At 42.3% G+C, this 16,034-nt stretch overlaps 1 protein-coding gene across 1 annotated transcript in view; it reads right to left on the bottom strand.

Moving 5' to 3' along the window:
* The window catches only part of TMEM178B (transmembrane protein 178B), a 226,950-nt gene that overhangs the window by 153,345 nt on the left and 57,571 nt on the right, over positions 1-16,034 (bottom strand). Inside the window, exon 2 of the mRNA XM_074825344.1 lies at positions 6,218-6,331. Within this exon, the coding sequence (XP_074681445.1) occupies positions 6,218-6,331 (114 nt within the window). The remainder of the gene's footprint in view (positions 1-6,217; positions 6,332-16,034) is intronic.

Raw genomic sequence — 16,034 nt, 5'->3', positions numbered from 1 at the left:
GAATGGAAAGAGACCCAAGGGAATATGGGAGAGAGAGTGGAAGAAAGGAGCAAGAAAAGTGGGATGCTGCCTATTTATTTCAAACACTGCTTTCGGTAGTACCCAGGAAAAAAACAAAAGCAAAAATTCTCTTGGGTGAGCACTTAATACAGATACAGCGATGAAATATTTATTGTTGCTTATAAAAGCAGACAGGGTCAAGCCTATGAGCCTACTGGTGTTACTAATGCATTGTCAAGCTATCAACTGAGCTTCTGTGCAAATCTCAGCATCTTGTTCCATGGAATGAGAAGGCTTGGGAAGCCTATAGAAATTAGAAGTGTAGACATTACAGTCTTTTCCAGAGTGCTAATTGTTGCCACTGCCATCAGTACCATAACTGACCTCCACAAATGGAGATTTTTCCAGCCCCTCCCTCCCAAGTAGTTACACTGCTTATAAGGAGGTGTTTGAGTGCTTTGTAGGCCTAAATGAGAAAGCCTTAATCTCCTGCAAAGTTTGGACCATTAAGGCTGATAAAATGCATTCAGCTTTCAGCGTAGATGTTATATGAATTAAAGTATTACCACTCTCTATATCCTGTAGAAATCCTTCGTTTCCTCCAATACTTGCTCCCCTCAGAACGTGCCAGGCTATTACTTCTGACTTCACAATTCATTTTTTATGCAAATAGCTTTCAGACCACCACAAACACAGGATTATCGCAGTTTTCAACAACTCAGACAAACGTTATCATTCCAATTAACACAAGGCATTATGGTTCCTCTTCTCCTGACAATGCAGCTCCCCACGCCAATGGACTAAATTCAGAGCCCATATTCTGTGGTGCTGCAGTAGAAGTGGGGGGTAGGAGACAGGCAAAGGAGATCCCACAGTGCTAGACAAGGAACATTTCCAAAATAACAGGAAATTCTAAACATTTCTCAGGAAGCATCAGCTACCCATTCGTGGTCCTCTCTAAAGCAGCCTGGTGACACAATTTCTAAGCTGTGCAGGAGGAGATCAGTTTCCATAGCAATTCCAGCCACTGTCTGCCCAGATGCCACACTTTCCATATTCCTGAACACAAACCAGCTGCTGTAGAAGACAGGCCTAGGTGGCAATAGCAAGCTGGACAAGAGCAAAGAGAAATTCCCTCTTTTGTGGACACATTTAATCCAAAGTACGTATTCAGGTTTGTGATATATAGGAACGAAGGAAAAATAACAGACTTAAAGACCCAGCTGTCTACCTCATTGACAGGCTCTGTGAGTCAGCAAAATAAAAGCTTTGGAGAGAAGGAAGAATTTTTCATCTCTCCTGATGTGAAGACTTTCATGCGATATAGTGCAAGTCACTGGGAGCTCTGCAGTACAAAGGCTCTGAGCACCATGCAGCATTTGTCCCATTTTAGCTACCAAGGCAGGAGAAAGAGAAGAGACAGTAGTTTGACTTTTTCTCTGAGAGAAAAAGAAACATCACTCTTCAAGAACACACATCAGCAACTTGGTTATTTTCACCGCTTTAAAGGCACAATACTTACTTCACCTGCTTTGGAGAGAAGGTGGCCCTGGAAAAGTCCCTTTACCCTTCCCTTGCCAAGACCACAGTGAGGAAGACTGCAGTGACCCACATGTGTCAGCCCTGTGAAACTCCAGGCAGGTCTGAGCCCACAGCAGGCTAATCCAGAATCCTGTAGTGCCTACACAGTTTTCTTGCTGAAATCGTTCAAGGAATGGATACACAAAGTTGTCCCACAGCAAATATAAGTGTGTTCAAAGGTAAAAACGAGCGTGGAAGCATAAGGTCTAAACAAAAGAAACTAGAGGCAAAAATAAGACATCATCATGCTAGACTGGTTCTAAAAGTATGAAGACAATCCCTCTCCTATCATCTGCATCTTCCTTTTCTGCACTATTTGGCTTCCTCAAAATAAATTTCTAATCCTAACTTGCCCAGCAAGACAATGAAATGTAGATAGCTGGCTTAAGCACATTTAGAAATTCCTCTCTGCCTCTATCTTCTATGTTGTGGTTACCCTTTTCACAAAACAGGTGTTTCTTAGCGACTGCAGAAGATCAGTTTATAGCCTGGGTTGTCTATAGCCTATTTTTTAAAAAGAAACAAAAACAAAAAAAAACAACAAAAAACCAAAAAAACAACACAAAACCAAAAACCAAAAAGGAATGACCTTCCTACAGTTCTTATGATATAGAACAGCATCAACCCAACAGTCTGTTTTTCTCCAAGGAGTAAGGCAGTAGGCTAAATACTCCCTGGGCTTTGAGTGTCTTACCCCCTCACAGGGGCTTTAGGGAACAGCACTGTTGGTCTCTAGAAGATGCCAAACTTAATATAGCACACGCCCTCATTGCCTTGGTGGTAGTATCATTTTCAAAGCAAATACAGCCTTTCACCTTCTTTGCCATAATATACCAGATAATGGTTTCCTGAAGTTTTTGGGACAAAAGAAAAAAAAAATTAGAATCAACATAGCCTCCTTTTTATGGTCAACTTTCTTAAAGTACAAGTATCCAGTTAAAGTGCTTATTTCATCACCTGAAAATGCCTCTATCCCCTCCCAATGCCTGTACCATATTCTACAGCTCAAAGCCCTACCATGATCACTTTCCCCAGGTTTTGTGAACACAGATCTGTAGTATACTGAAAGTGAACCTACAAGAACATAAAACACAGGGAACTGAATATGTGAATAAATATAATACTGTTCAGACTTTCTTGGATTTTTATTCAAATAATATATATACCTCTATTTCTAAAAGTATCAGATGCTGCTCGAGTTCTTCAGAAGCCAGAACTATGGATCAAGCTTCTGTGCACAAAGCTGGGCCTAAAACGTGACAGGGTAAATGCTTAATAGTGACTCAATCATATCATTACACTGGCATCTTCTATAAAGAGACAGTTACTCATGCTCAAAGTTGTTGGACACAGCTTTTCTTCCTTTCTCCCTTCCCTTCCCAGCTCACAGAGACGCTTGTTTTGTCTAATTAGATGAACATTTATCTCCTGACAGACTAGAGCTGGCAATACTACAATCATCCTTCCTTCCATCCCTGTTTAACCAGAGATAGTTGAAAGGAAGTGATTGCAGAGAAGTGAAGTCCTATTTCCCTAGCTCATGCTGCCATAGGCAATCAATTTGGAGCAAAGGTTCCATCTTGAAAATGTCAAACAGAATGAAAAAAGATAAAATCAAAAATTATAAAGTCAGCTCCAACCATTCCTCCAGGTCCAGCTGCTCCCCTGGGTTCTTCTAGCACTGCTGACAGCACAGCTAGAGGAATATCTGCTTTCTGTGCTGACTGGTGCCATGGGGTCCTCAGCCTCAAATTAATTGTCCCTCACCCACTCCAGCAATTCAAGAGAAACTGCTGGAGTATCACTCCTGCCTGCCACACTGAAAAAAAGCAGTCTGCTGGGCACAGCTAGACCTCTCTCTCCTCTGATCCCCCACCCACTAAACAGACAAAGCAACAGATTTCCTTCCTAGGCACCAGGGTTTGCTGCCTATGCACCAGGGAAAGAAAATAACCACTACTGAAATACAGATATGACAAAGGGCAGTAGTGGCTTCAGCCTGGAAGAGGCACCAGACACCCTGTTCTCTCCCGTTCTTCTGAAATTCTCCAGGATGCCATTTTGCCCCAGTGTTTCATCAGGAAATACTTTTTTCCATCTCATGCTACAGATCTGAGAAATTACCCATGGCAAGAGCAGGAAGCACAACAGGCCTGGGCCCTGCTTTTTTTGCTGTTTGTCACACTCAGCGAAAAGGAAATTCTGAACAAGAAATAGTTCAGAGGAAAATAATGACCAGGTTGAGTTGGAAAAACTATTCTACCTCAGAAAGAGCAATGGTGAGCTGAAGTAGCTGTGCCCTGGATGAAGCTAGTCCAGAGGTACAGAACCCGGTCAGCTGCTAAGGCAAGGATTAAAATTACAGGGACTTGCTGAAGGGATTTAAGAGTCTTACTTACATCTACTCCACTGCAAAGGGAGAACATTCCCCTCACCAAAACACAATTGGAAAAGATCAGTACTACCCTTGTCTTAAAACAGGTGTTTAGAGAAAAACAGCAAGGTTGCTGTTCCTACACAGGAAATAGTTATACAGGTTCAGTTCATTCTTAAATGCAGTGACCTCCAGATCCTCCAGCGGCTAACCCCATATACCAAGCACTCAGTACTGCACCTAACTGCTCTGGAGAAGGGAGAGCTTCAAAGTATTTCTCTCCTTCCATGTCTTTAGATAGAACTGAAGGTTGAATCTCCCTATCTACATCTACCTACACTTATCTGACTCATGAACTAGCAAGAAAATCTGGGTCAGAAATATGCATGCACACCCACACATTCAGTGTACCATCCCCAGGGAGGGAACAGGCAGCCTCACCCTGAAAGTGCCTCGGACAAAATCAGATATCTAAATGTGTGAGCACAATGTGTCTAGACTGCCACTTTGGAGACTGACAAATGTCCTACTGAAGGCTCCCGTCTGCTGCCAACACAGCAGGCTCGGGAACTTGCTGATCCCACCACAGGATGCACACATCAAGTGTCTTACGTGGCCAGGTATATTAGCAATGATATTTAAGGGGAGGGGGGAGGGAATACACACAGAACTTCAGAATAACCTTCTACTTGAGCCATTGTCAAGGTAAAGATGAACTTCTTTAAGACAATAATTCCTACATTAAATAATAAGATTCCCAGTGGATGGGTGCAGAAAAGTCATTGTTGCTCACAGCAGTGGCAAAAGCACACAAACAGGAGCATAAAACAGAGCCCCTTCCTACTGCCCTATGAACCCTAACAGAAGATGTCTTGGTCACAGGGTGTGTTTATTTTTGCCCACAGATGAGCAATGATAACATAAAACTGACACCAGCAGAGATGACAGGTGGTAGCAGAAAACGTGATGGGAACTGAACAGCCTGATCTTCTGATTACAGGGACAAACAAGCCCAGCACAGTATTTTGCAAGACCAGGCTCTTATAACCTTCTGAGAGACATGAGTTCAATACACCTTTTCTTAGTCAAGTCACTGTAAAAATATTTATTTATCCACAGAGACACATTGCAAAAAAAAAAAATTAGTTTAGCAAGACCCTCTAGAACTTTCTTAATGCTTTACCAGATTTGACCAAGCATGCCTACATGCACCAATGAGTCTCAAACCAGGCCTGACCTTACCAATGCAACTATAGGAGGAAATCAACAGTGTCATTACACCTTGTCCTCCCCAGAGGTTAAAAGGACCCTCCCAAAGCAACAGCCACATAAGACAGGAGTGAAACTGAGACCAAAAGCCCTAGGAAGACCAGAGGTCTCACACATTTCTCAGACTGACAGAGTCTGGACAGTAGCTGCTCACTACCACCTTTCAAGGTTTTCAATCAGAATCAGCACCCCTCAACCCCTGTCATCTTGAAGGAGCTGTTAACAGCTTCCACCAAGACAGAGGAGCTCAGGACATTCATCAGTCCCCATCACTATGTAGTAACAAGAGTAAGTTGCAGTGGCATTGTTCCTTGTGAAATCCTACCTCTTCCATTTTATCAGTGAAAATCCTTTTCCGTCTCCAAGACGAGAAGGAGAAAAGCTTTAAGGCCTGCCAATACATCCCAAGGCAATTCCATCCCTGTCAGATCTTGTTGCTTCAGCAAATGTTACAAGTTGGTGACCACTGGCTACAATTATCACTGAGGGCTAAGCTCTTTCCCTGTGCCTTAAAGCGTGCAGCATTTCTCTTTCTAGATCTTCAAAGGACACAGTGATGCCACAACTCAGGAGCTGCTGGCAGCAGGACATATTCTACAATAAAAGCCAGCAATGAATTCTCCTGGAAGCAGGAAACTCAGCAGCAGCATGAACTGCATGAGAATATGCTCACACACAAAGCATTCTACTGAATTAAAAAATAGGGCATTGATTTTGTTATTCATTTTTGTATTTAACTCAATATTAATCCCTGCATACAAATGCCTCTTCTCCACTGCCACTTCCTCATGCCTCAGCAGAATTTCTAGTCAGCAGCAGAAAAAGAGATGTAGGTCCTAAGAACAAATCGATCAGCCTGCTACAAAGAGAAACTCTATGTGAGAAGAGAGCTCTGAGCAGGTTGTCAGTCAAAGCCTCTGTTCTCATTTATCAGTGAGTATCTCCCTTAGTCTGCACATGTGGAGAATGGAGAAGAAATCCAGCAACACTTACGCAAGGCATGCCACTCATCCTGGCGGATTGTCTTGGTGATGTTGTACGTGAGGTTCTTGGGAATGGTCGCTGAGGAGTAGTGGTACTTGATGTATGTGCACCGCTCAATTGCTCCTGGGAAGGGCAAAAATGCAAAAGAGAAAGTACTGTTAAATTAATGCAACATGTCCTCCCAGCTGTAGACCAGACAGGCTTGACAACCAAAAGCAAAGGCTAGGAGCAAAGCAATCCCTACCATCAGTCCACTGGGACAACCCATGCTATCTTTGGCCCCTGACAAGCACAAGCTAGATGTAGGTTAAGCTCACATCCAGATTTATGATACACCAAAGGCCCTGCAGTAGCTGCCAGGGTGTCTGCTTTCACCATCAGATATATATGTGGCAAATCACCTCTTTATTTTATTTTCTCTGAACCATGAGCTAGTAGCAGGCATACCAGCACCTACTGCGTAGAAACTGTAAATTCATGTCTTAGCTTATCATGCAGTAACATGTCTCAGTGCCCATGCTCCAGGAGATAGATGTTTGCTCTGTCTTTGATCTTTCCTTCAGTAATAAAAAATAGCACAGGAAAAGTAATATATATAGATAGTGAATAATTTTCCTGACCCCCTTCCACCCCACAGACAAGAGGCAAGACAAACAGAAAGATACATGACAGGCTATGGTATGTCTCTTGAAGGTACCCAGACACTTTCATGGCAGGCTCAGAAACAGAATTTATTGGCACCCCTGAACGACGAGCCTCAGATGGCAACACAAATGGCTGAAACGGACAATTTTTTCCCCCCCCGTAGTCAGGATTTCACCTACGTTCCATGGAAAAAAGCACCATGTGCTGCTTCTGTTTGTCTTCTGGTCACACTATTACATTCCACTTTTACAGCCACTTTCCTTCCTCTACAGTATTCACACCTTCAGTCCCTGATCTCCTGGCATCTCTCTGCACAGAGGAATGGGTCTGCCATAGCCTGATGCTTTCCAAGAATTATAACCTAGCCAAATTTCACATCTGATCAGAAACCTGTGGTACTGCAACCATTCCTGCATTGACAAAAAACAGTGTCCTGGTTTCAGATGGAATAAAGTTAATTTTCTTCCTAGTAGTTGGTATAGTGCTGTGTTTTGGATTCAGGATGAGAATAATGTTGATAACACACTGATATTGTTGCTAAGCAGCGTTTATACTAAGGTCAAGGACTTTTCAGCTTCTCAAACTGTCCTGCCAGCGAGGAGGCTGGGGGTGCCCAAGAAGCTGGGAGGGGACACAAATGGGACAGTTGACCCAGATGAGCCAAAGGGGTATTCCATACCATATGATGTCATGCCCAGTGTATTAACTGCAGGGAGTTGGCTGGGGGGCACCACAGCTCAGGGACTGGCTGAACATCAGACAGCAGATGGTGGGCACTTGTATTGTGTTTAACTTGTTTTGTATATTCTCTTATCTTCATTATTATTATTTTCCTTTCCTGTCCTATTAAACTGTCTTTATCCCAACCTGTGAGTTGTACTTGCACCACCTCAATTCTCTTCCCCATCCTACCAAAGGAGTGAGCAAGTGGCTGTGTGGTGCTTAATTGCCAGCTGGGGTTAAACCATGACAAACAGCAAGGTTTCCTACATCCCTTTTGCCAACATCCTCAATTAACGCTGGTTTTATTAGACCTTCTCACTAAGTACTCAGATTCAATGCTCATGAAAGTCGCTGTTCCATTAATATCATGGTATTTTGGATCAGACCTTTAATAACAAAATAGGTATCCTTGATGTGGTTGGCCACACTGTTTGCTACTAGATATCACTGGTCAGAGAAGCAGCTATGCTGGAAATGCTTTTATGTATTAAAAATACATTAAGACAGTCACTCAATAGAATAAATTAAATGAAGCAATGAATTATGTAAATAAGAAAGAGTGCTATATTCACCAAAAAACAGGTAGAGAACACTTACTGTCAAGCCTGAACTCAAAAGGCAGAGCCATTAGCTTTATATCGACAGCGCCAAGGGGTTAAATATGCTGTTATGCCACTAGAAATACAGGTTTCTACCTCAGGTTGTAAAATATTACTTGGCATGAACTTAGATCATACACCATGAATTCACAGCATGAATAAGAAAACCCATGAAACGAAATTATTAGTTACATTGCAGTCTTCCAAAGTTAGTGCAATCCAAACATTTGAGGTCCTCATTGTTTGCTCCTCTTAAGCATTCTTCACATTCTGCCTTTGACAGCAATTAGATTAGACAAAGCCAAATATTATAGGGGAAAAAGGCAAAATATTTACATATGTATCCGCCTGCCCTGACAGCGTGATGGGCTTCTGTGTGAGTCTGCACCATCTGGGCACCAAATGTACGCCCAGAATTAAAGTTTCAAACCAAGAACAGTGTTTTAAAAAAAGACAGCTAGTGTGCAAAGAGGTTTAAAAAAGGCCCCTAATCACAACCTTGCCATCTTATAGGTTTTCCTATTCCCTTTTGTTCAGCTGCTTTCATGGATCAGAAGCATTGGCAAGAAAATGGAAAATGCTTATTTGTCAGAAAATAATCTTTAAGTTATCAGATACCTGCCCAGAGAAGAGATTTATATAGAATACCAGACAAGGACACGAGCCAAGATTTAAAATAAAAGCATACAGAAGGAGAGAAGAAAAAAAATCCTGTTCCATTTGCTATAATTTCTGCTATAATCAGCAGAAAGCACCTCCTTTAACACCAAAGAGACCAATTTCTAGCAAGGTCCATCAAACTTTTTATTCTTACTGTTAGCAGTAATGCAGTGAGATGTTCGCTATCTTATCTCACCAAAGTTTAAAGCAGAAAGAGAGATTATGGTCTGAATTCAGGTCATCACTTCACCATATATATAATTTTGGGCTTATGCTTACATTCCTATGGCTTTAATGAGACTTAAGTACATGTCTAAAGACTGTCTAGAACTAGGAGTACAACTGCAGTGGCAATGGTTCAATGGTAGCTGAAGTACTGACAGATTCAAATGGTAAATTCCATTATGATCTCCTTTCCAGCCACACGATGTATTTCAACACTGTTCCCACCTCTAAATAACATGCTATTAGCCAATAAACATCATGACTCCAACCAGGAGTTTGTGGGGACCAGAAAGTAAAATGCTCTTCAGTGCACACGGTGAGATATGTTCTTTTTCTCCTACTTGTCTCTGAAATATCAGGGCTGGCCACTGCATGCCCTCAACAGGGATGAACACAGTGCAGAGAATTCACTTGCACCTAGGAATTGTCCCCGCTACTTATCTTACACAGGTAAACATACCCCCAGGTCAGACAGACAAGGATGCTGCTCCTGAATTTTCACCCTTCTCTGAAGCACTAAACATAGGTTCACTGCCAGAATGGGTAAAGCCAATTAATTTTTTGTTAGAGGGCTCCAAATACTTGAGTCTAATCCAAGTTACTGGGCTCGATAAAGGCATAAATGGGTGAAATGTAATGGTCCATAATATACCAGAGATCAGCCTGCATGAGCTAATGGGGCCTTTTGGCTTTAGGCTATTAAACTCTCCTGTGAACACTGAGTTTAATACACTCAGAAGAATGTAGTTGAGTGTTTCAGTGCCGTCTTCTGTTAGCTTCCAGCACTTCGGTTACTTCAGACTCTAAAACAGCAGCAATGGCTGGAGAGAGCATTGTACTGGGTCTGGCTGAGCCGGAATTGGTTTTCCCCTGTAGCAGCCCTCATGGTGCTGTGTTTTATGCTGGGAGCTGGCAGGGTGTCGATAGCACACTGGTGTTGTGGCTACTGCTGAGTAGTGCTTACACAGCACCAAGGCTCTTTCTGACATTTCCCCCCCACAGTGGGACGGGGTGGGCAAGATCTTGGGAGGGGACACAGCCAGGACAGCTGACCCGAACTGACCAAAGGGATATTCCATACTATATGATGTCTGCTCAGTGTAAAGCGGGGAGAAAGGAGGAGGGGGGTGGGGTCACCCTTGGTCCTCCGAGGCAACCACTACATGTGTTGGAGCCCTGCTTCCTGAGAAGGCCCGACATCGCCTGTTCATGGGAAGTAGAGAATAAATCTGTTTTCTTTTTTTGCTTCCACGCACGGACCTTTGCTTCGCTTTGCTTATATTAAAACTGCTTTTGTTTTACCCACAAGGGTTGGTTTTTTTTTTTCCTATCTTATTTTCTTTCTCCTCTTTGCCCTGTTGAGAAAAAAAGGGGAAGGGGGGGAAGTGATAGAGCGACTTGGTGGGTACCTGGCATTTAGCCAAGGTCAAACCACCACAAGCATGCAGCCATATTCACCCACATGGCCACTGCTGATAGGAGAGGCAGGCACGATCTTACTGGGAACCTCAAGCTTTTCATGGCCCAAACTGACAAGGTTTGCAATTGCTTGGCATTTAAACATGAGCCATTTACCTAAACCTGCTCTCATAGGTGCAGAAGAGTGACCCTGCTCAGTTAATGCATCTGCATCAGTGTATATCTAGCCAGAGGTGAGAGAGCGCTTTTGAAACTTCAGAAAAGGCTTTCATTTGCCTGGACCTGCCAATAACAAATTAGGAACAGGATGAGTTTACAGCAGTGACAATTTCATACTTCATGATGTTTCCTTACTTGTCCCCCACAGGAAAGAACTAAGTTCAAGACCCCCAAACATCCAGTTCTAGAGGCCCCTGGGAGAGCAGAGGCAGTGACTGCAGCAAGGATCAGAACTACCGCTCTCCTGGAAAGTCCTCTCAGAAAAGCTCTAAGAAATCCTTACTTTCACATAAGTGAATAGTTATGTTCACTCCAGTCTTTGGGGTAGGAGGGGAAGCAAGAGTATGAAGAAAAAAAAAAAAAAAAAAAAGGAACAAAAACCAAAGCACCTTCTCTTCCATACACTCAATAGGGTAACTGCAAGTTATGGAGCATCTCCAGCCTTCTGCACTAACTTAAAAAGACCAAATGTAACTGCAGATGAGCTCTGCACTTTGCTCAAAGAGCTGGAAGCAGTATTTATAGAGCAAATGACTGAACCCGTTTTTTCACTTATGCAGCTGCCATAGAAAGTGTCATAGCTGGCCAAAAGAAACATGAAACCACCACAAAGCTGCTCCGCTCACAGATGCAGTATATTTCTTGTTCCTCTGATCAAAGGGAACTGTTTGCTGAAAACCCTAAAGAAAAGTGGTTGACATGTTCAAATAGAGTGCTAGGAAAGGGATCAGCAGGAAGATGCAACTAGAAGCATGCAGAGCAAAACTCTGCCGTACCACCCTCACATAAGCACAGATGCTCAGAGGGGATTCGGCAGCTGTAACTGTTGTTGGCAAACCCCTGCTCCAGCAAAGTTCAGATGGCAAGTAAAATTGAGATAAGGAAACTAGAGATAGCTTCATCCAGAACAGCTAAGTATTCACAGCATCAAACATGTCACTCTTCTTACTGATCCACTTCCCTGCTCAGCTCCCCTCCCATATCCATTGAGCATTGCTCTGTACTATCACTTTATCATTATATAATATTTCCTTTTCTTTCCATTGCAAGGAAAATCCTTCAGCTGTGCTATAGGAGGAATACCACCTGAAAACATTGTGCGGTTCTTTCCAGTCAATTTTCAAAACTATCCCAATATCCTGATGTTATTTCAGCTGCTAGTGAAACTCGGCTCCCACTGCATTTACTAGGGCTGTAAATACAACTCATGTAGCCACCCCAAACTGTCTGGTAATTCAGGGATGACTGAGCCAAACAGGGTTGAGATCAATGAAAGGGAAGGTCATACCACTGGTACCCATACTGTATTCATCTGGTGTGTAAACAGGCAACATTTTTCAGCAGTTTTGGGCCAGTATCTGTCTTTATCAGAGGGGTTTGTCCCACCCCTCTCCCCCAATATAATAATATTTCAACACTTTCAGACTGCTCCAAGAAACAGTCTTTACCCATGGTTAATTTAGAAATAGAATGAAAATTCAAATCGCCACCAGGGTATTGGTCACATCAGTCCTACAGTTTGGATCTCAGTAGTGCCCTGAGGCATTTGCCCTGTGAGGTCAGCTTGACTTTTGCAAAGGTGGTTGTCAAGTTTCAGGAATTTACAGTTACTGTGATCATATAGTTTAGTCTTCTGCATAATACAGACCAACTCATCTGAGAGCTGGCAACAGAAAGTAGTCCTTCAGATGGTCTTTCATGAAACTGGTAGACTCTGAGAGCAGTTCAGCAAGTGTCAGTAATGTCACTTCAGATTCAGACCAAGATGGTACACAGAAGAGTTACCTGCACAGGTTATCTGACTATATTCCCCTCCTGCCAACAAGGGCTACAAGATTTCACTTCCCTGCGCCCCCCACCCCCCAACTTTCAGGGCTGCAGACTATAGAACCATCCTTAAGGTACACATTAGCCCAACGCTCGTGAACAAGTTACCTCTGGTAGCTGGAGAACTCACAGCTACACATAAGAATTTCTCTCACTCTAAGACTCTTTGCAGCAATCCTTGAGTAAGAGAAATCAGGAATCTCAGACAGACACAGAGAGCCAGCAGCTCACTTGCTCTGGATGAACTATGGCTCAGCCATTCCAGACTTCATAACAAGCTAGCACTAACATGACAGTCACCTTACTTTCTGTAACATGCAGAGATCTGAAACCAGGTGGTAACCATTCTTCTCTTGTAGTATGTATGTTGATTTCTAAGAAGGATCCAGCTGTACAGCTAGTATTTGTTTTATTACATTTCCTGCCAAGGCTTTTGATATGATGAGCTTCCCTGAAAAGACTGACGTGGATGTTCCGAGCCTTTGCTACCTCCAGGCAGCTTTTCCTCCTTCTGTGCTGTAGATACCTCTGGATGAACTATTCGTAGCAAGCAATTTATTCCAGAAAATTCACCCTTTGTGCTAGCTCTAATTTTTACAAATCTGTTTGAGAATTACTACGCAAACATTTCCTAGTAAAAGAAACCTTAGCCTCTGGCTTGCAAACTGCACTCACTACATATATTTACTATTCATGATGAGAAACTGCCTTCTGTATGAGATATTGCCTTAATCCCATAGTTTGGTTACTGTTCCCTCAATGGGTGACTATACAGCAGACAGAAGATGTAGATTGGTCATTTAGCTTCTAATTGTTTCACATTACCTTCAGAAAATCTGTAGAGCAGAGAAAGTTTATAGTTTTTTCTTCGCATAACATTTCAGTAAGGTTTCCACGGGCTATAATCATAGTTAGGGCTAGGATCAGGTTACACAAAGCAATTGCATGTGGCATACGTATAATCTGTCAGTGTCTTAAAAGTCTTGTCTCCCTTGGAAAAGTTCATTGTTACATTGTGATAGCATTTTATGCAGCCTCCAAACCAGCCCTGGCCATTCAGGCTGGTACAATTTAAGAATTATCACCCTCAGCTGTATGTGCTGCCCTCAGTCTCTTAAATAATTTCATATGAATCATATGAACTCATCTAGAGGTACCTTGATAAAGGCAAGGTTGTTGTTGCAGTTGCAACATGCATTAACTGGTCAAACTAAACCCTGGAGGAAGGTAAGAGGACAAATTATGTCTACCTTGAACAGTTGCTACGACAGAATTGCAATCAGATACGCTGACTAGTTAGTGAACTCATGATGAGTAACTGTCTTCGTTAAGATGGCAGAAACTTCAGCAGAAAGTATTGCAACACACTTAACAGGATTATTTCATTACCTCTGGAGTAATACTAACCATGAAAGTATTGGTTACATATTTGTGCCCACCTATAAATATAGAAATGCCCAAAATGCAGGAACATTATTCTTCTGCATCAATCGTACAATTATTTGTGTTAGAAGGGTCCTCTAGATGTCAACCGGCCCAATCCTGCCCCCCCCCCCCCCCCCCCCACGCCCCCCCCAACAGAGGAACAACTTCAAAGTTAAAATCAAATTCAAAGATAGTTCACATTGCTCAGGATTTGTCCAGTCAAGTTTTAAATACCTCCAAGAATGGAGATGCACAACATCTTTGAGCACCTGTTCCAACATCTGACCACCTTAATTATGAAAATTTTTTCCCCCCTAATATCTAATCAGAATTTCCCTTGGTGCCACATAAATATCTTGCATACTAGAATACCTAAGGGTAAAGGTCTAAAAATCTAGGAAGGATATGCAAATAGCACCACCTTAATCAACATGTCTGATGAATATTCATTAACTTCTATGCATAAATAGAAACCAACGTTCTAATTAATGGAGCTCAAGATAGATTTTCAGCCACAGCATGGGCCAAATTTTTAGAACAAGAGATCGTATTTGTTTCTGGCTGTCTCCAGCATCATCCTGAATTGAAGTTCAGCTTGGTCTGCCAGTAGAACTTGTTGCTACTTGTCCTAGGTAAAGAGAAAACTTCTGGTACTGCTTGTTGCTTGCTGTCGTCTGCAAGGAAATTGGGCTGATGCCTCCCTCCAGCTGACAAGTTGGGATTTGTGTCTTTTGTGTTTAAGACCAAGCTGCTAGTCCCTAACAGCTACCTCTACAAGTGGATAGCGGTGCACTATCAGCTTCTACTCACCACTTATAGGTTTATGTATAAATCAGAGTGAGGGATGTAATACAGTCCCCTTCCCCATTTGCAGACCCACCCAAGGTCATATATCGGGAGAGACAATGAATGTGCAGGAGCGCACTTTTGAAAATGACCTGATCACCTCTAGTTACCGTGCTTTGGTTCATAACACAATGTGCTGTAAGACCACAATAACTAGATTCTTCACAAATAAAGCTAAATTGAAAGATGAGCTAATGGGAATTCATCTAATAGTACAAGAGCAGAACCAGTCTGAAGTAACACCCCTCCCTGAAAACATAAAGTGAACAGCAGGTCCTAAGCACCAATTGATTCTTACAAATCCACCTTCATTGTACCACAAATGTAGATCTAACCTGTGCTGCATGCTGTGTCTCTGCAGTTAGAATCATCCTAGCAAGGGCTGCCAAAGGAAATTCAGCCCTGAGTGACCACAGCTCTAGGAAAGTGGCCTGGAAGGATGCCTTATCTACCTAGATGGTTAATCTCCAAGACTGGAGAAACATATGGATCAGCCACCGTAGGTACCATATGAAGAGTACGACAGCAAGAAGCACAGGTCTGCAGACAAGTTCTGTAGAGCTGCAGTCATCAGTGATACACTCACAACAGCCACACTCACAAATAGGACAGGACAGGGGACACTGACACAACTGGGAAAAAATAAACAAAACAGAATTCAGATCAACTGAAAAGTTTTGTACAGCCACAAAGCTGTATTCATCTGTAACTTATTTTGACACCTTTAAAGAATAATTTGAAAAATGTATTTCAATGGAAAGTCTGAAAAATGTATTTTGAGAATTCTAAAACACTGACATTTTTCTTAATTTCATGGTGTTTTTTTCCAGCTGAAACCATCAGTCATACGAGATCTAGTTTCACAAGTGGTTCTCCTCCCTTGCAAGCTCTTTGCTTCAGAGCCAATTTTCTGCATGGAAATAAATAATAATTTGCTAACTATACTTATTATAAATGTACTTACAGGCACACTAGGTACCTATATCTTCCCTGTTGGGTGAAATGCAGAAAGCCTGCTAGACTGTCAGTGGCAAAGGGATATTCCAATAGCCAGAACACTACAATATCACCTAAACTTGCTTTTTACATGTAGATGTCTTTACTGACCACCAGAAAATGTAATGAACACAGAACTTCAGCAAAATATACTCAGGAAGTAACAGCATCCTCTGTTTTACCTGAAGGAAAAGCTTGCTTGTATTCACCAAGTTGGCAGCCACTGAAAGCATGAGACATTC

The sequence above is a fragment of the Strix aluco genome, chromosome 5 (assembly GCF_031877795.1).
Source record: "Strix aluco isolate bStrAlu1 chromosome 5, bStrAlu1.hap1, whole genome shotgun sequence".
Taxonomy (NCBI): Eukaryota; Metazoa; Chordata; class Aves; order Strigiformes; family Strigidae; genus Strix; species Strix aluco.
The sequence above is the reverse complement of the archived record's forward strand: the minus strand, read 5'-3'. Positions and strand labels throughout refer to the sequence as shown.